General features: G+C 37.1%; 1 protein-coding gene across 1 annotated transcript in view; it reads right to left on the bottom strand.

The window, feature by feature from the left end:
• The window catches only part of LOC145669051 (juvenile hormone esterase-like), a 36,636-nt gene that overhangs the window by 9,019 nt on the left and 1,182 nt on the right, over positions 1-26,435 (bottom strand). Inside the window, exons 2-5 of the mRNA XM_081737412.1 lie at positions 19,293-19,433; positions 11,476-11,626; positions 675-860; positions 255-445 (exon numbers count right to left, since the gene is read on the bottom strand). Of these exons, the coding sequence (XP_081593538.1) occupies positions 255-445; positions 675-860; positions 11,476-11,626; positions 19,293-19,433 (669 nt within the window). The remainder of the gene's footprint in view (positions 1-254; positions 446-674; positions 861-11,475; positions 11,627-19,292; positions 19,434-26,435) is intronic.

Below are 26,435 nucleotides of genomic sequence, written 5' to 3'. Positions count from 1 at the left end.
ATCAGAATTATAATATTCAAGCAGACGTTTTGCAGCCTTCAGCCTTCTCTAACGAAAGATTCAAAGAAAATAGCAAGACAATTTGCATTCTTTCAGAAAAGTTTAGAACAAAGTTACCAGTATTGCGTACCATTTCGTACAACCAGAGAAAAGTGGTGCGTTTAAGTACTTTTCTTGGATCTCTTACATGTTAATGATGCACCATGCGTCATGATTGTCCACCTTGTAGGCATTCCTAGTGTTATCCAACTTACAAAATGTTTTGGGAACGTTTCAATGATGTGATGAGCATCCACCCTCCGCATGCATTTGACTAGTTCTTCAGAAGGCGCTGACGGACATCCGACGAGCACCGCCTGCAACTGGGCTCTCCATTTTGGGTTCTTCATCATTCCCCAGGGACAAAGAGCAGACCCACTCTGCGAGATGGCTCGGTGGAAGAGACCTGCAAGACATCGAATCATAGGAAACAATTTACAAATGTCAGCGCATTGCAGACGATGATCAGGAAGTAACTAACACACTAACACAGTCAAAAATAGATTCTGTAATTCGTAGTTATATTTTTCATTAATACATCGTTTTCTTATACGTTTTATTATTGAAAAGCTAGATTTATAAGTGAACATTGAATGTGCGTGCAATGAACAGGATAATGGTAGTCTGATGTTTACCTGCAGACAGAGGTGACAGTAAATGCAAATGGACGCTGGCGCCCCCAGCGCTTTGTCCAAAGATTGTGACGCTTTGAGGGTCTCCTCCGAAGGCCTTGATGTTCTTCTGCAGCCAGCGAAGGGCCATTACTTGGTCTTTCATCCCGTAGTTGCCTGGAGATACTTGGTCCTCTGTACTCAAGAAACCTAAAAGAAAATATACGATAACTTGTTACGTGTGATGAGATCACATTATATATATATATAAAAAAAAGTTATAATGTCAATGATATCCTAGAAGGTTATGCTTTCAGTACCTACACTTCAGGGTACTAGAGCGCCTCTAGCGGAAATATCAGAAAACACATACGTTCGAATGAGCTGTAGGTAGCTTGAACAGCCATTCGAAACGATATGTCGAACTGGGCAAGGTTTATCTCTGCTTAATGTGAATCTTTAACGGTTTTCATGCAAGTGGTTTAGTCGAAAAATTATCGTGATATAAATTTCAAGAATTATGTGAAATTGTTAATAGTAATAAAAAAAATCAACCTATTAATTTGTGAGAGTTCTATACCGAAATATCTATAATTGGTGTGATAATATGATAATCGTGTTAACAGAGGTTATACGAAACAGTCCTCCTGAAGGTGTTAGATGGTTGTTCAAAGCATATTTAATTGGGTGAGTGTTAAATCTTGATTATTTAATATTCTCAATATATATTGTTAAATTTTTCCTGCAGATCAAATATTAAATTCATATTGGAATTATAAGGATTACGAGGTATTATATTTATTAAATTTATTGGATTCATTATCGAAAGTTGTATACTTGTTCAAAAGAAAGCATAGTACCAGTCAACTCAAATATATATTTTTGGATTTTCAATTTTGCTTAAAAATTGTTGTTATTTCATTAAAGATTTTTCTGTATTGCATATTTAATTTTTCATGAACTTTGTTATAAAATTTATCAAGCTAGAAAATCAGTTACTTTTACTTATCCAAATTACCTTAGTATTTCATTTAATTTTTTTTTAATTTATGAAGATAATAGCATTTACTGGTAATATTTAAGCTAGTTCTAGTCTGAAATTCACTCGAAATATAGAATAACTACCGATAATTCTGCATGGAAATTTTTAAATGCTTACTTGCAAGAAATAGCCATTATATATAGAAATTACGAATCCCGCATACTAATAATTGTCCTGGTTATTACAACCAGCGGCCCAGGACGGAGCACATAGTGGCACGTTACAAACTTAACCCTTTAATTGGCAAGCATTAATAGCATTACCATTAAAATATTTAGTTTACTTTTATGATTGAACCATGTCTTCCTGATAATAATTTCGTATGTACTTTGGTTACAAAATACAGGATGTTTCTTTCAAAGCAACATTGCCATAAAATATGTCATATATGTATCTACTGAGCAGAAATGCCCTATTGCGGTCAAATATCATAAGAGTACTCTCAGTAATTAGCAGCAGTTTCGTTGAAATATTTTCCTACAGAGCAAGAAACCACAAATAAAAAAAAAATAAAAAAGAAATTCGCGGAATGTAGGAGATAATGCTTCTACAATACTAAATTTGACTGTCCTCTATTCACGAAGATTATAAGTATCTAAAGAAGCGACTAGCAAATCATGTATATGAATATTGTATGAAAGCAATAATGCCAATTAAATGATTAGTGAAGTTATAATTCGTGCGGATAAAGATAACGCAATAGAATGCCATGTTGCTTGAGAGCAACAGTGCTCAATAAAGGGTTGATATTATATACACACAGGTAAAGAATGAATTCATAATCTGAAACAAAAAAATAATTCATCTTCATTATCATTTATAAAAGTAATCAAGAAAGTTCTGTCGCTTTTCCACCCACCATCTTCAAACATCAATATATCACCTAAGACGTACCTGGAAGATCAAAAATAGCCCCCATCAGCAACGACCTTCTTCCTACGTTATGGAAGGCCATGGATTCCATTGCGGTAGAAATTGGTGGGCCGTGAAGAGAAGAAGGTATCAAGTGCTTTTTGCACCTCTACTAGGGATTTGAACTGGCGTCCTCTAAATTGATTGTCTAAGGAATGGAACAGGTGGTAATCGGACTATGAAACTTCCGGGGAGTATGGCGGATGCAATAGTGTTTTCTATCCAAAGCGTAGAATGGTGTCCCGGGTCATCCTAGCCACGTGGGGCTTAGTGTTGTCCTGTAACAGGAGGATCCTTTGCGATTCAGAAGTACTGGCTCCGGAGTTTTGAGATTTTCTTGAACATGGCTCAAGTGCTGACAGTACACAGTTGCATTGATGGTCTTACCAACTGGTAGGAGTTCCCGATGCATAATGCCGCAAGTAGTCTATCAAACACACAGGAGGGCCTTCTTCTGATGTAGTGCTGGTTTTGGTTGTTTTGGAACCGGTTCTTGCGATGCTAACCAATGATGACGGCGCCGTGGAGCATTGTACAGGACCCATTTCTCATCACATGTCAACACCCTGTCCAGAAATGGCTCCTTCCTCAGACGAGACAGCAAAGAAACGTAGGTGTCTGCTCGTGTTGTCTTCTGACCCGGAGTCAAATCATGTGGGACCCATCGACCCAACTTGTAGTGCTTCCAGAGTTGATGGAGGTGCTGCCGAATGGTTTCTCCACTCACACTGAATTGTAGCACCAGTTTCTTACATGTCTGGCAATTGTTCGCCTCAATTGCTGCCTGAAGATCTTCATTTTGTACATGTCCGGCACGTGGTGGGCCTTCGAGTGTTTCACCGCCGTAACTTGTTAAACCATCGCTGCACTGTCCGCGTAGTCATGATAGCCTCATGAAAGGCCTGGCATATCTTTCGCCCCGCTTCAGCAGCGTTTGACCCCAGTTTGAACTCGTGTAGCATATACGCCCTTATGACGCTCTGTGGAGGTCCCATGTTCACTCTGTCCTTACGCAAGTTCACGGTGTAACTGAACTGCCACAACCAGGTGGTATGTTGGATATACCCACACCAACAACTGAGCTTCGCCTTATGTCCATTCGCATTAAACTCACGATGTAGGGGCCAATTGAACACAGAGATCCACAAAAAAGCGACAAAAGTTTGTTGGTTACCTTTATAAAAGAAAGAAGGCGAAAGAGATTAGAGATTGTACCCATCATAATAGGATGTGTAAGTACTTAAGAATGATGTGAGGATCAGCAGTGTTACTTCAGGTTTTACTTTGCAATGATAAAAAGATATACTGGTATTTCTGAAACTGAGGCGAAGCAAAAATTGCCTCTCCCTGAGGTCCCAATTGACGCCTTGGTAGGTAGGTATGTGGGTGGGGGGACAAATCGAAAACATTATTAATACCAATTAACACTATTGGACTGTGATTTACTGCAATGGTTTAGAGGATAGTTGAATTTACCTGGAAAAATCCATTATAGTTCTGGAAATAGGCTTACTTAGGTTTTCAAGATACTGAATCCGAATTTTTTACTACGTACCAAAAATTCCCTCGAAACCCCCGGAAACTTTGAAAAAATATTCTTAGAACTGTTTTCTTTTCTTTTCTTTTTTTTAAGTTTCTCTTATTGTCTTTGAGAAAAATACTTAGAAATCTGGAAACCAAACAAAATTTGCAACAGAAAAGGTTCTATAACATTTTGACGTATGAGAAACAGGGAAATGCTCGGAAATGCTCCAGCTGCATACAAGTTGCACACTGTATAATTTCTTTTCTTTATTTGGTCTAGGAATTAATTCGTGCGGTTGGTACGCACACATTGAAGCTGTAGTACAAACACAAAATACATAAATACCTTAAGAAAAATATTGTCCATCGCTAGCCACCACTTTCGCCCATCTGTCAGGCAATGTACGGATTCCGTGGCGAAAGAAGTCCTCATCTTTGGAAGCGATCCAGTCAGAGACCCATGTTTCGATATCTTCTGAAGAAGTAAACCGCTGTCCAATCAAATCGTTGTTCATGCAATCGAACAAGTAGTAGTCCGAAGGAGCAACGTCTGGTGAATACGGCGGGTGGGGTAAAACTTCCCATCCGACATTTTCTAAATATGTTTTGACCGGTTTTGCGACATGTGGGCGAGCGTTATCATGTTGAACAATAAGTTTATTATGTCTGTTCTCCCATTCTGGTCGTGTTCTGGCCAGAGCTTGCTTCAAACGCATTAATTGTCGTCGATAACGTTCTCCATTCATAGTTTCACCCGGTTGCAGCAGCTCATAGTACACCACACCTTTCATATCCCACCATATGCACAGCATAACCTTTGCACAGTGAATATCTCGTTTTGGTTGTGATGGACCTGGTTCACCTGGTTTCACCCAGGCCTTTTTTCGTTTAGGGTTCTCGTAATGGATCCACTTCTCATCACCCGTAATAATTCGATGCAGAAACCCCTTTCTGCTCTGTCGTTGAAGCAGCAATTCGCAAATGGTTTTTCGTCTTTCAACGTCTCTGTCTTTCAATTTATGTGGAACCCAATGTGACATCTTTTGAATCATTCCCATGGCTTTCAAGCGTTTGGAGACTGTTGTTTGATCAACGCCTAATGCTGCTGCAAGTTGCTCCTGCGTTTGACACGAATCCTGCTCGAGCAATGCTGTCAATTCTTCGTCTTGAAATTTTTTTGGCTGTCCAGCTCGCTCTTGGTCTGCCAAGCCGAAATCACCACTTCTAAACCGTGCAAACCACTTCTGACACGTTCGCTCAGCTAGAGCATGGTCACCATACACTTCCACCAAAATACGATGACTTTCAGTCGCACTTTTCTGCATGTTAAAGTAATGCAGCAGGACACCCCGCAAAAACACTTTATCAGGAACAAATTGCGCCATGTTCACTTAACTACAAACTGGTGTTGTTGACGCTTTAATCCACTGCCCTATACTACGAACGATACGCGATGACAGGGGTTTGCAACACATGTGTGGATACACGGAACTGTGGGACGCTCCGTTCGTTGCGCCATCTCTTGTCCACCCGCACGAATTAATTCCTAGACCAAATAATTTTTTAGTACGATTATTAAATTTACTGCCTACAGATCAGCTACGGATATTCCCGATTGTTTAATTATCTTTTAATAACAACAATGAGGAGGCAGTTGAAGAAAGGCAAGTGTCTATATTATAAATGTACCATTGCAGCATTCGTCTGGAAAAACTGAAGGAAAAGCACGGAAGATCATTATACATTATTGCTGTGTATATATAGTATGATGGTAGTTTGGATTTTCCGAGTATTGGTGATGTACCATACAGGAAGGTTTGTTGAGCAATGAGCTTCGAAATCTATTCACGGCGTCTGAAACACAGAATTTATTACCAAAGTAATCACCAATCAGAGTTAAAGTGTTATATTATATCTTGACTTACCTAATAAATCGATTTCAACTGCAGATCTGACAATTTAACCTATAATATACACATTGAATGAAGTCCCTGAAGACTGTTAATTGGCCTTATATTAACTCTCTTAAGATCCTCGCCAATATTCATCCATATTGGTTTTTAATGTTCCATAATTCCTAAAGTATATCATCTAAACTTCTGATACTGCATCACTCTTATTAATTTCACTAGGTTTGCATATATAATTAATATAATCGCCTATGTATTTAAATTACGAAGCTATAAAATATTTTACTTAAGTCCCTCTGGGTCCATTTGGACCCATACAATTTACTATGTAGATCTTATGCTATGATCGGACAATTTCTCGTTAACATGCATCTGTTTATGATCACGCGTTGCTTTGGTAAAATCATTTATCAGTTTTTGGACGTTGGCGAAAATTTCCTACGAAATGGGAAATGCATAGCGGCGGCGGAAATGAAGGGAATTTCCTTCAAATATAGTGAAAAATCGAAAACGTCTTACAGTCTTCACTCATTTGCAGGCCCGAAAATAGTTACACAGGTTTGGGGGGGGGGGGGGCTTAGAGGTCAAGTCTTTAAAAATTCTCTTACAAATATCTGAGTTGTGCTTCTTGTATTAATAATAGCATTTTGCATAGAGGTCTGGAAGGGCCACGGAAAGTTTAGGGAAGCCAGGCCTCCCCTAGCCCCTGTCTGGTTGCGGGCCTGCTCATTTGTATAATATATTCTATCAGTGAGGTTCTGGTTTACTCTGGCGCTCTTACTTTCACTTTACCCCTTATCCAGTGGAGCAACCATAAATTTTCGTTTTGAGGGTCATTGATGGATATTGTAAAGCTCCATTTGTGCAGGAGTAGGCAGAACAAATGGCAGTCCGGAATCGTTTCCACTGCCGTTTTTTTTAATTACAAAATTCATTATAAAAAGTATTTTACAGAAATACTATAATAATGTAAGTTCTCTAATATTAGGTAGAAATAGGTGTCAGTAGTGAACTACGTGAGAGTGTGTAGGACACTCGCTGCTCCACACCAAGCAGAGAGGAGTTAGAGATCCCAACAAAGCTCTACTGCAAACTAGGCCGGGCTGTGATTAGGAATCTTTCACTGTTCCACTCCAACCAGAAAGAGAGGTAAAATTTCCCATAAGGCTCCACTGCAAGCCAGGAGGAAAAGGCTTTGAACTTAGGTGAGGTACTTCCATTGCAAGCCAAGAAAGGAGATTTGATCAGTCGAAACTGATGGCTGTCCATGGAATACTCTCGGTTATATAGACGGTGCTGCTGTTGTTCTCTCGTCGTCTGCATCTGTGGTACTTCAAAGTGAGTTGCACATGATTGATGTTTATAAATAGGAGCAAATGTTGGGTCTATGTAAACATAAGCACGTGGGACATTACAATATATAAATTTATAATATGCATTAGATATTGCATGGATATAATATTGATGTTTGACTAGCCCTCTGCTCCCCCGTGCTTGCACCACTGCCTGTATCTCTCTACATTTCCGCGTACATGTTTGAAATCCTTCCATTTACATTGTATTGTATTGTATTGTAAACCATAATATTTCAACTGTCTATGGACATATTCTTTCAGATTTACCTCTATTATATGTTGGTGTGTATGCTCATTTATGCTCGAAGGTAGGGGTAAAAGTGGATCTTAAAAGTAGGGGGATGAGTGACGTCACACCGTCCCCCGTGCCTATCTTTTAGGAAGTTGGGGACGCCACAGATATTTTCTGGAATTGAGAGGACATCAGAGTTGACATGGGTCAATGAAAACTTGACCCACGACCCACTGATCCACCACCCATTGTGACCCACGACCCACTGACCCACTACCCACCGTTACCCACTGTGATCCACCATGACCCACCACCTACCGTGACACACTCTGACCCACTGTGACCCACCACCCACCATGAACCAATCTCATCCACTTTGACTTCCTCCGACTCACCAAAATCCATCGTCATCAACTCTGAACACGATTCACGGCCTCTTCTACTGACTAAAGAGTTTACACTTGTAATAAAACAAGACTGTGAAATTGTTACTAATCGGAGTTTGAATTTCTAGTCTATCGCTCAAGCAACACTCTGTTACAATAACGGTGGATCTTACCTTTACGATATAATATGGTAAAGGGTTTGTCAGTGAGGAAATTGAAACAGTCCGAGATGGGAGAAAATTAGTGTGTGCCTAAAATATACTTGTACTAAGAGAGTATTGTTACAAGTGTTAATTTCTGAACACATTCCAAAAGAAACTTCTATTCGCAAGAAAATACCCCAGCATAATATGGAAAAGGTTATGGTTTCTCAGTTCATAGTATTTATCTCACAAAAGACTTGAAAAATCAGTTTTTCATAGTATATAAAGGTGCTCGGATACCCTATGTGAGAGCATCTCCATAAAGTATGCTCATAATTGTAATTTGTGTAATCACTAAAAGCAAAGAAGAGACTTACTAAAAATTAGGTACAAAGTTGAATAACACAAATAAGCCATTAGTAATACAAGTATACATTTTCAAGAACTCGTAATTTTCCACCTTAAAACAAATCTGAAATCGGGTTTATTTCCTGTTGGTAACTTTTTCGTGGTAAATCATCCGCAGCGGAATGATGTCCATCCTTCAGCCAAGAAATAACTAGCTCGTCTACTTTGAGCTTGTCTAGCGGTGGGCCATTAACATTGATGAACAAGTGAGACGATGTTTGAGCACATAGTCTATTTCTAATATCAGTCATCTCTAAATTCATAAGGGGAAATCCCCGTTCGCACTCTGTCGTGGAAATTGATAATACTTCTACCCGATTTCTGCAACTCCTCATCGACAATCTGCTTGTTAGACTTAAGTCTGATAACGATTTTTCTTAGTCAGTTTTGAAATACTCAGCAAGAAGTATCATCTCTCTATCACCATACAACATCTCTTCCATGTCAGTTGGCAATGTCGACTCATGGAGAACAGAAACTTCATCTACCACGCCTTCGATAGGGAATCTTGTGAATAAATTATCAATTAAAGCCTGATAAACTGATGATTTCTTATTTGTTTAGACCCCTATAAATTTATTTTTTGTAATTACACATGAAGGTTTGATGCCATTACCAAGTTTCCTACCCCGTCTAGAAAGCGAAAGGGAACGAGGTTCCTGGAAAGTGTTCAGAGATGAATGGGAATTTCCCTCCTTCTTCCCCTTCAATTCCACAATGCTGTTTGCCATGTGTCAAATTACGAGGAATTTCAATTAAATTATCATAGTATAATTATTTCCTTGTTGAATTATCGATACTTTTCAGTGGAAAAAGGGATGAAATTTGAAAATTCCAAATCAAGGTAAGTAGACCAACGTAAAAGGGGAGAAAAAGTGTAAAAATTTCCATATAATTATGCGTACAATTCAAACTTAAAATTTCCGTGTAACTAAACTTACAATACAAATTTTATGTCTATTTTCTCATAACTTTATGGGTTGATTGTCCTGTGCTGTAAGCGCTACATATAATAAACTTAAGCTTAAGCAATTATTATAGTAGAAAGCAATGAATATATGAAGCCAAGCACTATATTTTTTGTTTCTAATTTTTTTTTCTTAAATAACATCGATCGTTTTCGATCATTTTTACAAACCAACTCACTACCAATTTTCCATATATAGAAAGTGCACCCCCATAAAGGGGAATTTTTAAAAATGCTAGGATACATTCTGTTTATTTTTAATAAAGAGTTAATACACTGAATTTCAGCTCCGTAAGTTTAACGGCGTGCGAGATACTAATTTTTTTTTTCTCAAAACTTCGGATCCTCACTACCTCCTTAGGATATTATGCATTATAATGGAAGCAATATAACATCCCAGTTTGGATTAGGGCCTAACTATATACCAAAGGTAATTTAATTTGACTTTGCAATTTGACCCTGATGATCAGGCACACATAGTTACATTCAATTTTTTATATAAAATTTATATATTACAGTGATTCAAAAATGTATTTTTTCCAGTAGTCAGCTCCTCGAAAAACTCACAGGTCTCGAAAGCCAAGTAGTAGTATAAGTCTTATTGCTAATATTACAGTTAAAAATATCAATATCCAAAAGTACCTGAAGTTTTTTTTCATTTGGTTAGGTATACTCACTTCAGGTAAACAGACAAAAACAAATGGAAAAGGAAGGGAAATGAAGGTCTTGGAAGTGAAACGGAGACAAATTTACCAGTCTTCAGAAGATACTGTCTACAATGGAGTGAGCAGAGTGGGTCGGTAAATCATACTGAGTCGGTGGGTCGCAGTGGGTCATGGTGGGTGGTGGGTCACAGTGGGTCACATGCTGTTGACCCACGACCCACTCAGAAAACTTGACCCACTAGACCCACCAACCCACTACATCTCTGGACGACATCCCTCGTGTTCCCCCTCACTTTTACCCCTGCTCGAAGGGAAATATTGAATTATAGTATTCGCGGCGAGTCGTGAAGCTTGACTTAGATCTAGCGATTTCACCACTCAATAGAACGCGAGGGTGTGTTCCGGTCGTCAACTCCTACCTACCGAATTTTACCTGTGTCGTCTTTCGTGCTACACGGAAGACATCTCCCGAGAGTACAGTGTTGTCGGACTGGCGCCAAGTTCCGTTTTGTTAATTGCTTTTCGTTGCGCTATATTTTCGTTGTTATTGTTGATGTTATTGTTACCGTTTTAGAATAATTGTTACAGTAGTTATTATTGTGTAGTGTTATTATTGGCAATTTTAAAATGCTTTTTTATTTACTCATTTAATATATCTTCAAAGTTTGGGAACATTGTTGGTGAATTTGAGCTGTTTGACGTCTCTCCAAGTGTGCGCTCGGGAAGCAGCTCCACGAATTGTACAGAAGTTTTCCGATGTTTCGGAGCTCAAGAAAAATATTTTTATAGAGGCCAAGTTTCACGATTCGGCACGAGTACTATAGTATTTTGGATAATGGATTTTGTATAGCAGTATTTCTTTTGCTGCAGTCTAAATATTTTCAATAAATAATTACGTAAAGCTAGTATGTTAGAACATTTGCATAGGACTACTAACGAAATATAAACAAAAGTTAATTACATAAATCAATTTTTTAACGACCTGTGTATCAGTATATATAAAACCACTCACAATTTGCACAAGGGCGTAGGAGTGATGTGCACATTTCACTGTTACGCCCTTGTACAATGCGCAAGATTTTAGTACACAAGTCAAGATGTTTAACAATAGCACGTAAATAAAATCGGTTTATTACTCCAACATTTAACCACATACACACACACACACACACAAAAGACGAAATGTATAATGCATCTAAATAGACCCGAGGGCCTTATGTGTAAACTCCAAACGAGGACCTAAGAGGGTTAAAAGACACATATTTAGCGCAATAGACTTACCTAGAGGTCCCACTCTGTAGTTCGCTGCGACTAAGACAACATCTTCGTCCATCAAGTAATGAGGGCCATAAAAGCTGCTCGCACTGTGGCCTCGGAACCAGCAACCGCCATGAAACCATACCATAACAGGGCGTAAAGAGTCTCCACCTGTCTGTAGACCAACAGATAAAAATGTACAAAAAGGGTATAACTTCTCCCTGCTGGGTATGTGCGAAAAATCTTAAGTTTTCAGGGAAGTCCAACATAGAGAATTACTGATACAAAAGATATAATTTAATTTCCAGATTCTTATGTTTAAAAATAAAAAAAAAAAAAGGTAGATGAGAGTGAACTGTCCGCACAACGTAAAATAAGAAAGATAATTACAATGTCTGGTCAATCAAAATAATCGCTTTTTCGAACCACAAACATAACATCGCTAGCGAAAGAAATCTGAGGTCTATGATGCGTGGCAGCAGTTGGTCTTACTTTTGTGCCTCTGGGTCCCTAGGTCAGGGGCCATGATCCAAGAGTAACCTGGACAACTCTTCTAAATTTTGGCGTGAGTTCCTTGACCTACCCCTAAATTTTGGAAAGAGTACACAGGCCTATCCCTTAAACTTGCAAGCTTTCAAAAAGTAACATTTTGGTAAATGTTCTCGATCTCAAAAATACATTTCTGTGAATTTGACTAGTCCCATCTTTTTTTTAAAGTCCCTTCACATCCCCTGTCTTTGCCTGATTTAAGGACTTACCGGCAGACGCAACTGCCCCTTACTCTATGTAATCTCTCTCAATTTTTATTCTTATCTCCTCTCTGTTCGTATTCTTACCACACTTGCGGGTGGGGGCTGAATTTTTTGGCCTGATGCCAGATATTAAAATCAGACTCTATCTTCTGGAACTTTATCTATCTGTAATTAAAACAATATTAATAACATACATTTAAAATAGTACATATACAAATATTAACAGAAAACAATTACAATACATACAAATAACAGCTCTAACATATATGCCATTGAGATTAAATCATGGTTTCTCCTTGGGTTGTATGGTTTCTCAGTTTTATCTTTAATACACTTGTAAACAATTAAAACATTTGTAAAATCGGAAATTTGGGATCTTTCCTGTGTGTATTAATGGTTTCTCCCTTATTGGATTCTCACTTAATCATAATTATTTCTCTATTAGTGGTCTTCCACAATTCACCTGTATTATTAATCTTACTTACAATTAGTTTCTCTCCCTGTGAGTACGAACGCAACTCCAAGGAAATAGTGATTCTATTAAACTATTCTAGAGTGGTCTTCCACCATTCCTAATAATACTCAATCTGCTGTCCTCCACCAGACTGAGACTATTACACTTAAGATTATTAGGTTACTCTATCTTCATTGACGTACACAAAACACACACAAACGCTTCACACACAACACTAACACTAATTTTCCTCTATAATTCATCTATATTGCTATTTGATTTAACCATACTTTTTCGGATTATTATGAGACGTGCATATTGTTGGAGTTTTTACTTATCTTCTTGCTAAATCCAGTGCAATTTGAGCCCTGTTTATTTCTAATATTCGGGTACAAATTTTATTAAAATAATTTCTGTAAGCTTTATTACGGCAGGGGTGCCCACAAAGGGGGGCTATGACGCAAACTGCGTCATTGAAATATTTGGGGGGGTAAAAATCTATATAAATATGTTTGAGGGGGTGTAAAAATTAATTGAAAAGATTTTTTTCATGGAAGAACACCTACGGATAGACAATTGGGGGGGGGGGGGTGCGTCATGGACGTAAGGGGGGGCACCACTGATTACGGATTAGTTCTATTAAACCCAGTTGGGTTCTGACTTAATTTAGTTTCGTTCTTATTACTTGATCGTTCTATTGCAGGTATATGTTTCCACAATCAAATACCAAGTGATCAGGTGTTTGAATTTCACCACAGTTACATACATTACTATTTAATAATCCTATTTTGTAAAATGTTGAACGAAAGGAGACGTGACCACTTAAAAATTGCACAACGTGTCTATTAATATCTATGTGCCCTAGTTCGAGTCTTCCTTTAATGTCTGGAAAGATCTCAAATACTCTTCTGGCTTTCTCACAATTACTCCAATTTTCTTGCCATGATGATAAGATGCTGGATTCAACGCCATTCATAGATAAAATTCTTCTTTTGAATATTTTCTCAATTTTTCCTAAATTGCCTTTCTGAATCCAATATTTTCCGGCTGCTCTTAAAATTGTGAGGTGAAGTGGCTCTATACCCATTATCACTTATAAAGCTTCAACTGAGGTTGTCGACATTGCGCTTGATATTCTCAGCAAGATTGTCCTTTGAGCACTGTCGATTTTCTTGCGAACTTCAATATTTTCTTTTATCCTGTGGCTCAAAGCACTCGAGCCATAGCAGGCAATTGGTTGAAATATTGTCTTATAGTACAGTTGGCAGTGCCTGGGTGAAAGCTTGTATCTTTGGCCATGACATGAAAAATCCTATTGGCCAATCCTATAATTTTTTTACTGTTTCGTGACGTGGTTATCAAAATTTAATTTTTCATCGAGCCACACCCCAAGATATTTGTACATCACCTCTCTTCCAATTGACTTTGTATTAATTTTTATTGCCGGATTCCTATCTAGTTTACCTTTCACCAGCAAATATTTGGTTTTGTTGGTCGAGATCTCCAATTTAGCTGATTTTGCCCACTCTGAGAAAACTTGTAATATCTCATTTGCTTTTTCTTCTAATTTAGCTCTTGTACCTGCATTGATTACTATAGTTAAGTCGTCTGTGTAAGCTACAATTCTATTAGATGTATTTATATTATTAATTAATTCAAGTCCTGGTTGAAGTGTGAGGTCCCACATGAGTGGTCCTAGAACTCAACCTTGTGGGCACCCCTTTTTAACAGCCTTACTTATTTCAAATTGAATTTTTTTATAGACAACGCGTCTATTTGTACAGTAATTTTTAATAATTCGTAGTAATCCTGGATCGACTTTTAATTTATCCAGTTCTTCAAACATCTTTGGCCACCAAAGATTGTCGAAGGCGCCGGTTATATCTATGAATATTATTAAAGTGTATTTCTCTCCAAGATTGTGAGCTTGTTCGACATGTTTCATGAGCGTATTAATAGCCTCATTTGTTCCTTTCTTTCTCCTGAACCTGTACTGTAATTTACAATTTTGTATTCCCTTCCTTTGGTTATTTATCCTGTTAACTATTAATTTTTCGAAAATTTTTCTGATTATGTTCAATAAGCATTTAGGACAGTATGCTTTTGGCGTATTTGTTGTCCCAGTTTGATTTTTTTGAAAAATAACTAGCTTAGCTAATTTCCAATTTTTAGGGAATGAACCTAGTTCCATGCACTTATTGTATAACTTTGTCAAATATGGTGTCCAAAATTGTCTGTTAGCTTTAAATATCTCCGCCTTTATTCCGTCTGGTCCAGGCGCCTTTTTACTTTTTAATTTTTTTTAGTACTTCTTCAACTTCGTCATTGGTTATTAAAATATTTTCTTCAATAGAGTCATAATATTATAATCATTGTATTTTTCTCTAAGTACTTTGTTATCCTCCATATCCGTCATCAGGAAGTAAGTTGTTGATTATACATTTCATAGTTTATTCTATATCCTTGGTGTATTGTCCATCTTGTTTTAGCATTGAAGAAAGCATTATCTTATAAGGCATCCCATCTAGAGGTAAAAATTGTCAAAATATTCGTGTTAACGTGTACTTACCATTATTGACCTAATTTAGGCCTATACTCTTTGATGAGATTTTATCATGTTATATAATCATATCGTTGAATACAGGGGATAGGACATGGATGTGTTAATGCTCCCATCTTAAATTTTGGGAGAGGTACTCCTTAAATGTAGGAAGTATCAAAAAATACAATTTTGTAAAAGTTCTCTAGAATTCGAATATATAATTTTGTAATTTTGAGTAGTTGTGCTTATTCTCTTTATTGATAGAAAATTGCCAAAATATTTGTATTGAGATATACTCAATACGTGGTCAGTTATTGACGTAATTTATCTCCTTTGATGAGCCTTTACTACAACATAGGGTTATATGATTTAGTATAGGGAGTCTATTCTCTTTCACAGAACATAGGTACACTTCCCAAAATCCTCCCTCCCCCACCCCCATTAGGAAGGGTGTGTTGGCCTATCCCTTAAATTTAGAAATTGTCCAAAAATAAACATTCTTTCTAGGACTTGAATATGTAACTGTAAATTTGGTTAGTTTACCTTGTATTCTTCTATGCTAAAAATTGTCAATGCTATACGTAACGCTATATTTTGGCGGGAAATTTGAATTAACATGACGCGAGATTTTGAATGTAATGCCCCATTAAAATGAGGTTTATAGGTTTATCATTGGTTTGCGCCTCGTTATTAAAGTACTCGTGTGGTTCGAATCTCACAGAGAAGTTTAAAACATCCAACCAACTAACTACCCATAAAGCAAGACAGTTTGATTTTCCACGTGGCATAAGATATAGACAAGGAATATACAGACAAAAGACTTGAAATCATGAGTTGTAATTAATTGGAGATTCTGCATGCAGAAGAAAATAACACTGCACGGAATTATTAGTCGTACAAGGATTTTCATACATATAAGGAAAGATTTAGGATCACGTTCACGTATGAGATACAAAAGAAGTCCCTTTGAATGAAATTGATTCGGTGACTATCAGTAGCGTAGCGTGATATTCCGAAAGGGGGATGCCAAAGTTAGTCATTTGTGCGATATAGTACTACTGCAAGCAGAAATACATAGCTATTCCGAATAGAAATATAGGGTTATACAAAATTTAGGAGGAAGCCCCCCTAATTGTAGGTCTAGTGGGACATAGAGAAGCGAATGCGTGGATTACGTTAGAATTTAAAAACCAATTGTCTCAGCTCCTTCTTGCTACTACCGTTGTGACGAGAAAACTAGGCCCCACTTTTGTATGAACATTGTTTCCAGTATCGTTCCCTTCATTTCTTTCTCGTGGGCGGGTTTTTTCTCCACATACCACACGTCAATCTCGTTCTTTCAAAAATATATATATATATCGCCCCTAGAAATTTGTCATCTTGGGTCCGGAACTCAGACGCCCGTTCGTGAATATGGGTCTGATTGTATATATTATTTGAAGATGTAAATACAAAGCACTTAAACCAACTCTGGGAGCCTGTTTCTGTATCCAGTAACTGAAGTCAAGGGCGCAAATCTGTCTTCAACGTTCGTGGGATGGGTAAGACTGTTCCCATAATTCTTTCCTTTTTTAACGATGTTCAAAATATTTATGAAGTTGAAAAAAATGCTGTGGAGGATTAGGGAAGCAGTGTCTATAACATCGGCAGGAGGGTACATTTTAAGGCTTATTGTGGGGGGAGGGGAGACGAGACTCATATTACAGTAGATGAATCAGATTTCTGAGGTAAACCTGTTGTACTCGTATATTATATACCAAATGATGTAGATGAAATAGTGGTACATATCATTATTACAACTCAGTGCCGTGAGCACATTCTGAAATTTGAATATATGCATAATAATAATTGACATGTTTCTACTTACGCATCCACAATGATCCACATTAAAATTTTAGGACATTTGTTTTATAACAATACAAATAATGACTTCCCAAAACTATGAAAGAAAATCAGTCAGGCCTATATTTGGCGCAACAATACTCTTATCTGAGCAAAATTATGATTACCACAATAGCATTATAGGAATTGTTACAGGAATTAAACAAATAGTTGAAAATAGACTACTAATAATTAATAACAATGAAATATTAAAGAATACGATTCTTTTTTAAAAATGAAACAAGTCAAAGGACATCAGTTTCGTTTGTGGCAGTCGGATAGAAATCATCATCACAATCTCAAATCGGATTATTGGGGGGTGGACAAGATTGTAGGGAACATGTTCCCCTTATGTCCCCGAGATTTGTGCCAGTGACTGAAGGGCCCTGGAACAATCTTTGCGAGTGACGGGGAGTGGTGGCTCTCTTGTCCTACCAGATCGGTGATCGTAATTCTACAGAATGCTTTATATATATGCCTGTGTCTTTGAGCTCCTTTACGATGAAGATTACAATTACGATGCATTTAGTTGTGATTAAGGCATAACTATTTTAATACTATTATTTACATAACCAGCATGCTTCAAACATGCGTTGAACTAACCATTTCCGTTTTGTTCTATTTCCTTTATATTAGGACTCGCACGTTCTGTTCAGAAACTATAGCTTAGTTCAAAATATATACAGTTGGAAATACTTGAATATGCCAGCGTATATCTAAAGCAAATGAAGGGTTGCAAGGGATGAGGAGGAGTGAGAAGGGAAGTATTGCGCATGCGCATTCAACAGAAAGCAGACGTAAACCCCGATGCTTTCAGTATTCCTGGAAGCCCGAGGAAAATAGCATACGACAGGAGGAAAGACAGAAAATGTGCATCTGAGCGACGCGCATGCGTAGGTTCCTCTTGTCAAAGTAAGTCGAGAGAGCGCGCCAGAAGATTGCAGTGGAAATAATTGTGATAATTACAAGCAAACAATTTATATATAATGAAATACGTACTTTTTCTTATTAACAGGGGATGCCGGGCATACCGGCGTTCTCTTACGCTACGCCGCTGGTGACTATAGAAACAGTCTAAGTCCATTTTGTGTATGTAACATCTTCGACACCTGTCCTTTCTGCACATAAAGTTGCGTATAGCTACTTCTAGAGAATCGGAAAAGTTGATAAACCAAATTTCAGAAAAATGTGACGTATGTCCTTTCTGCAATCATAGATTCAATCAGAATATCTATATATATAAAAGAGAACGTACAAATCCTTTGTGAACTCATCACGCTAATACGGCTGAACCGATTTCTTTCATTTTTGGGGGGTTGTTAGGATTTGGACCCTAGATGGTTTTTATCATATCACTTTAATTTTTAATTACCAGTGTCTTGAGATAATGGACCATTCAAGTCTCCATAGTTCATCATAGGTAAAAATAAACGTATGTATATGCAACCCGCATGACCACGTGACTCGGCGGGTTAACATAAATGACAGGCGCTTGCAATTTGAAAGCGAAAAAGTAAAAATTATCTAAGTAACAAAGTTTATTGCGTTCCGGGGTGACCGCAGCGAAGCGGGGTGAACGCTGCTAGTTGAGTTATAAGTATTCAGCATAAAATGGTAATTTATTGTTCTAATTCACTATCCTTACCATATTATTCTACTTTTTCTTGTACTATTTCTCTCTAGGGATACTAAACCAGACAAACAGCCAACTTTCTCCGACTACTTGTGACGTCAGGAAAAATAGCGTTGATAACGCCGCATTACCTCCACTTTACACGAATCTGATTAGCTGTTACTTCCACACTCCATAGAGATCGAACTTCGGAGAATAACAAACACGATGTCCAGTATATTCCTCGTCTGTGCTATAAGGCTTTAATGGAGGTTATCAGTTAACAGATAAAGAAACTTGAAATGTCTCAAATAACTAAAGGCTGTAAATAAAAGCACAGAGTGTCATTTTCCATATTGTTCACGATGTTGCAGAAATCAAAGAACAAGAGTACAATTTGTCGGATTAGTTAGTGACAAACAGAGTGAAGTAACTTAAGTGCTAATATTTTTAAAGAATACATCTTCAAATCAATTACAGCGTCGCATTCTTAAAACAGGACAAACGCCATCTCCAAAACATTGACTACAATTATTCTTTGACTGCTATTGTACCTTGAAACAAATGAAAGACTGAAGGCACAAATATATCAATTGTTACCTGATGTGTGTAGACATTTAGGTAGAGGCAGTCTTCCTCTCCAACGGGTTGCTTCTGCTCCAGAAAATCAAACTGGATACATTTGTTCCCATCGTTTGAGGCATCTCGAATGCCAGACCAAGGTTTCGGGGGTTCTGGAGGCTGTATAAATGAGTCAAAATCAACATCTTACGTTTACATACATTTTAACGGTTCAGTATTCTAGATGACAGGGTTATTTCAGTATATCTGTGGTTGCTATTGTAAAGAATTAAAAAAAAAAAAAAAAAAACTATTGAAAAACTTTTAGTGCCTTCTAACCTAGATCGAAGATAATTATGTCAAAAACAAACTTTAATGACATACCAAATATTATCAGTAAATAATGATTTAATAATTGTTGTGCAGGGGCGGCTTTAGGATTTTAATTTTGGGTAGGGTCGCACCCTCGCTTAAGGATACATATACACATTTGATTGATTAATGACACTAGTAAATTACTTTTAGTGGCAGTGGTAGTGTTAGTGGTGGTTGATACTATTTGTTAAATAATTATCTACTATTAATATAAATAGTGAAAAATATTTACTTTTTATTGTATCTTTTAGTGTTTATATATTTTTCAAAATTTGGGGGTAGGCCCGTACCTACCCCACCTACCCGTTAAAGCCTCCACTGCTGTTGTGGTTAAAGTAAAAAAAAAATGGAAAAGTTTCAGATAAACATTTAAATTGGAGGTCATATTCATTATATACGAGGTGCTACTCAAAATATCCTATATTTCTTTCTTACTGTGCAAACCAGTAACAGTACGACATTCTGCCGCTAGATGTCTCGAGGTACATATATTAGAAACTGCACCACAAAATTGCATTATCTTTGGCGCATTCAGTCGTGAGTTGTAGTTGTGCGTGTCAAGGCGTGTTTCAGTGCTTACGCGATTTGTCAAATGGCTGACGTTAAGGAGCAACGAATTTGCGTCAAGTTCTGTGTCAAGTTGAAGAAAACTGCAGCCGAAACCTGCAGACTTCGACTGTCGTACGATACATGTCAACGAATTCTATCCGATGAATTGAACATGAGGCGAATTGCAGCGAAGTCGGTCCCTCGCCTTCTCAGCCTCGACCCCCCCCTCCAAAAAAATACTCAGGATTCAGACTTCCACTGAGCTACAAAAAAGAGATTGAGAGTGTCCAAACTTCTTATCCAGAGTCATTACAAATGATGAATCTTGGATCTATGATTATGACCCAGAAACGAAGCAGCAATCATCACAATAGAAGACGCCATCTTCTCCAAGATCGAAAAAAACTCGACAAGTTCGCAGCAACATCAAGTCGATGCTGATAATTTTTTTTCGATATTCAGGGGATTGTGCATAAGGAGTTTGTTCCACCAGTTAGAATGTCAACGGAAAGTTTTATTGCAAGGTTTCTGAAGAGACTGAGGGAAGATATTAAGCACAAACGGCCAGAGCTGTGGCAAACGAAAGGTTGGTTGCTGCAGCATGACAACGCGCCCTTCGCACACCTTCCTCGTTTTGAGAAAATTCCTGGCCAAAAACATGGCAATGGCTCCCATACTCCCTACTTCCCTGATCTAGCCCCGTGCGACTTCTACTTGTTCCCGAAGATGAAACTCGCGTTCAATGGGCAACGTTTTGACTCCATTGAAGGCATCTAAGTGGAATCGCAACGGGTCCTGAACACCCTTCACGCTGTGGACTTCCAGGAGTGCTTCCAAAAGTGTGAACAACGCAAGGATCGTTGCATACATGCCGGGAGGGGGGGAACTACTTTGAAGATGACGGAGGACATTAGGACATAATTAGTTTTCTGACTTTTACAATGACATTCTCAGATATTTTGGGTAGCACCTCGTATGTAAACTAAAAAAAAAAAAAAGTTTTTGCTTTTCTTCAATCCCTAAATAGATTCAAAACAAACGAGCGATTTCTATTTAAGAAAAAGACTAGCAGCGAGCTTAATGTTTTCTGCACTAATAGAATATTGGGATACGGTTTGTTTAGGTATGAGCAAACATCTATCAAAGAGATTGTAAAGAATTCAAGGTGCATGTAAACATTATTTATTTAATTTGAAATATTCAGATCACTTACCCATTTGCATCGAAAAACTCAAGTGGATAAAATTGGAGACATGACGTAGTTATCATATACTTACAACCTTATTTAAAATATTTAAAAACGGACTACTTAATATTACATTTCCAATATTGATACGAATCTCATAAACTGATCACCAGAAGAAAAGAAACGTTACTACTTTCTGTGCCGAGGCGTAGGACTAGTTCTGTGTCGAATTCATTTTGTCACAGACTTGAATTTGTCGAATGAATTTTCTGGAAGATATTCGAAAGTCAACCTCGATACCCATGTTTAAAAATAACTCAAAAATAACTTTCTGTTTCAGACTTATAAACATAACTGAATGAAATTTTGGAATTTAAGGAATTTAATTACACAGGCCTACAGAAAAAAATTTTTTCTTGGTGCCTAAAATTTTAGAGCTGATTTTAACTATGTGTGGGGCGCTGAATCCAATAATGTAAGCAGTTTTTTTCTATCAGCTCTACTTTGGTAGATACAGGCTACTGTACCAGTAGTGTTATTTACGTTACAATGTATGTGGAAGAAATATTACAATCCAAAATAAATATGTAAATTATAAATGATGTAACCACTATTTCTGCATGCTTCTTGCAATAGTATACAAAATAAGCAAAAGAAATACAAATATTCTCGTAATAACAAGTTTGAATATGATCTTATAAACTCTGCAACTCAAATAAATCCTACTGTGCTCTATAGAGATTTCTATTTGGAAGAACGGCGCTCTTTTCTCATTAGTGCTGCTATCTGTCGGTACTAAACGGAAACTAGTCATATAGTAGTTCCAGGAACGTCCACTAGATTGCATTGGTATTCTACTTGGCTAGTGGATCGTAGTTGTTGTCTTGCAGGTGGAGTGACATGTTGGAACATGTGAGTTTTGTTCTGAAATCATAACTTGTATCGCGTATACTAAGGCTTTATATTTAACATCCGTGTTAGTGGCCTGAACATAAAATGAGTTCAAGTCGAAGAAGTTGTGTTAACCATCCTGATGTGTTTTGCTACATATGTGGTGAGTACACATTTAAAGACAATAGAAAACATATCAGTGACTTTGTAAAAAAAAAAGCATATCATGCATATTTTGGTGTACGCCTAGGGGACCAAGATAAAACGTGGGCTCCACATATTGTGTGTAAAATGTGTACTGAACACTTGCGACAGTGGACAACTGGAAAAAGAAAAAGTCTTAAGTTTGGTGTTCCAATGGTTTGGAGGGAACCCACAAACCATGTTGATGACTGTTATTTCTGCCTGGTAAATGTTACGGGTATGAATAGAAATAACCGGAACAAGTGGACATATCCTGATCTGCCTTCAGCAAGACGTCCAGTTGTTCATTCCGATGAAATACCAATCCCAACGTTTCACCACTTGCCAGAGCTTTGTGAGACTGAAAACGAACGTAGTGAACATTCTTGTGACATGGATGATGGAAGTGACAGTGATTATGAGGGAATGTCAACAATTCCTCAACAGTTTAATCAAGATGAGCTAAATGATCTAGTTAGGGACCTTAATCTTTCAAAAGAATCGTCTGAATTACTTGCTTCCAGATTGAAGGAGAAAAACGTACTAGAACAAGGAACTAAAATCACATTCTACCGAACAAGGGAAAAGGAGTTTTTACCATTTTTCACTGAAGACACAAATCTCGTATTCTGTCACGATGTTAGAGGTCTCCTAGAACACATGGGTCTTCCAGAATACAATCCAGATGATTGGCGCCTGTTTATTGATAGCTCCAAGCGAAGTTTAAAATGCGTCCTTCTACACAATGGCAATAAATACGGCTCAATTCCAATCGCTCATTCAACACGACTGAAAGAAGAATATGAAGCAATTGCTTTGGTTATGGAAAAAATTAAATATCAGGACCATCAGTGGGTGATTTGTGTGGATTTAAAGATGGTGAACTTTCTTCTTGGACAGCAAAGTGGCTACACAAAATATCCTTGTTTTCTATGTCTGTGGGATAGCAGAGACAAAGCAAACCATTGGTCAAAAAAAGAGTGGCCGCAGAGAGACGACATGGTTGTTGGTAAGAAAAATATTATTAACATGCCTATTGTTGAGTGTGACAAAATCATTTTGCCACCTCTACATCTCAAGCTCGGTTTGATGAAGCAGTTTGTAAAGGCGCTAAATAAGGACGGGCCGTGCTTTACTTACATGGGAAACAAGCTACCTCAGATCAGCACAGAAAAATTAAAAGCTGGAATATTTGATGGTCCCCAAATAAGACAACTCATGAAAGATCCGGCTTTCGTGGAGTCCATGAATGAGACTGAACGTAGAGCTTGGACCTCATTTGTAGAAGTTATCAAGAATTTCCTTGGCAATAATAAAGCTGATAACTATGTTGAGCTAGTGAACCAGATGCTTAATGCATTCCAAAAACTTGGATGTAATATGAGTATCAAAATTCATTACCTGCACAGCCATTTGGACCGTTTCCCAGACAACGTAGGCAGTCTGAGTGAAGAACAAGGTGAAAGATTTCACCAAGATATTAAAACAATGGAGGACCGCTACCAAGGAAGATGGGATGCCCATATGATGGCAGATTACTGCTGGAACCTAAAAAGAGACTGTGCAAAGAAACATTCAAGGATGTCACGAAAACGAAGCTTCCGAAGTGTTGAATAGATCGTTTTGAACAAATTATTTGATTTTTTATTGATAAAAACTATTATAAAATGTAGTTACAGAGTTATTATGTACTTGATGTTTGTGTTTATATGGTTTTCATTATTTTCAAAGTGTTCCAAATAACAGATTTAAATGTCATAGTTTTCTTTTCACTTACAGTAAAACAGCACCTATGCAATTTTCAACGTTGTAGCAGGTCAGTCTTGCAATTCCTATATCTCAAAAACTAAAGCTGTTAGGGGAAAACTAACGCCATATTTGGATTCAGCGTCCCAATTCTACTTCAAATCAGCTAAGAAACACCCGGCACCAAAACCACTGTAAGCCAGTGTTATTTAAGGAATTAAAGGAATTTAAAATTTTACCCTCTCTTTACATATTTCGACTGCTGCTTTTTGTCAAAAAAAACATTGACTTATTTAACACACCATCAACACATAAATATGATACCAAGCGTAAGGATAAAATCCCCAGCAAACAGCACTGCACTAAGTTATATGAAAGGAATCCAATGTTTATGGGTACCATATTGTACAATAAACTTCTTCAGAATATTCGAAGGACAAAACAAAAAGGAGAGTTCAAGAGGTTAATGAAAACATCTGTTGCAGCACTGCTTTTATTCTGTAAACGAATTTTAAGATATGTAAGTGAATTTGTGTATTGATAGTTTTGAGTAGCATAGTAGTTTAATTCAATTGTCTATTGATAGTTTTGGAAATATATATTGTTATGTACTGCTTTTATATCGTAGATGTAGCATAGTAGTTTAATTCAATAGACATGTATTTGTCATTACTACGTATTTTATATATTTGTACCCTTGACAAGTCTTATTCATACGGACGTAATCGTGCAATATGTATGACTAAAAAGACGAAATAAATGAATGAATGAAATTAGTAGCTACTTATTTCTTATATGTATTCTATCTAAGACACAATCATTATTTTTATTAGTATCATTTTCCTCTTTATTTTAGTTTAATATCTTTGTTGTAAAACGTTTCCAAAACGTTCTTTTCTTTCCAATGTATTCGCCATATTTTGCTGCATCTTTTCTTTTTCTTTGTTATTTTTTATTTGTTATATCGATGATGTAATTTCGTGTTAGATCGAGTGGGAAATAAGACATTAACTCAGTCTTTAATAAATAAATTAATTTTCTTTTTAAAAATGTGGCAAGACTTATTTGTCCTGAAAAATCCACAAAGGATAGTTTACTCTTATGCAAGTAGTTTTTCGTGTGATTTTCTAAAGAAAGAAAAAAAAAGACTCATACGATTTTGTGCATATTTAATAAATAAATGCTTCATAACCTGACATTATGGCATAACTCATTTCTCCCGAAAATATCAACTAGGAGTAGTTTACTCTTGGAGTGATTTTTAAAGCAATTTTCTGAAATACAACTCGTGCGATTTTATTGAGAATTTCAGAAACAGATATTTCATTAATAAACCTAGATAACGTAAACGATTCATCATGAAAAGAATCAAAAGGGAGTGTTTCAAAGGTTTTCAAAAACTTTATAATTTTCTTTGTATTTCACAAATACGGTAAATGTATCAGTAATTAGCGCAGCATAATATGATTCAGTTTGAGAACATGAAGCGAGAAAGTTTAGTACGGTAGCCGCACTTTTTATTTTATTTTGTATCTTGCTTGGTATTAATTGGCAAGACACTTGACTTTGTGACTACATTACAGAACCGCCTCTGGTTCACGCACTCTAAATGTTTTTCCGATACTAGATTCCGAGTAAATTGACTCATTGAAATATCATCATCAGCACATTATTCTATGTTTTCTCGATGTGGAAAGAAACTTAAATAAAACTCAATATGTTTCATCATCATTGGCAAAACTGCATGTAAAAATTGATGTGTGTTTGCTGGTGGTTTTACCAATGAAACAAAAATTACCTCGCCTTCTGTATAGCTGTAGTTAGTTTCCCTTAAGAAATAGAAAAACAATTCGCAAGTCTATTCAGCGCTATCTACTTTCTTTTATTAACTTTTTATGAAGAAAAAGTTTATTCTATTGATTGGCATAGACGAGTTAAGCAGAGTCAGTAAACCCATCATTGAAAACTTAATCAGTGTTTCTTCCACATCTGTTTTTTTTTTCGGGGGGCACTGCCCTCCGGAGCTTTGAGAGTGCCCCCAGAGCCGACCAAAATATTACGTTTATAATATAATAATAAATAGAATAGTACCAGCAGTGCCCTCTCGGAATAGTAAGTGTGCCCCCCCGAACATTATTTCTGAAAGAGGCAGTGTTTAACATAAGGGTCGTCCACAGCAAGAGGGAATCAAGTCTGATTGCAAAGGTGTGAGAAAAATGCATAAAGTTGGTGTTGTGCGCTTAGTTACATTT

The sequence above is a fragment of the Thermobia domestica genome, chromosome 13, assembly GCF_964235325.1.
Source record: "Thermobia domestica chromosome 13, izTheDome1.hap1.1, whole genome shotgun sequence".
In the NCBI taxonomy this organism is placed as follows: Eukaryota; Metazoa; Arthropoda; class Insecta; order Zygentoma; family Lepismatidae; genus Thermobia; species Thermobia domestica.
Note: the sequence above shows the minus strand (reverse complement) of the source record. Positions and strands in the feature narration are given on the sequence as shown.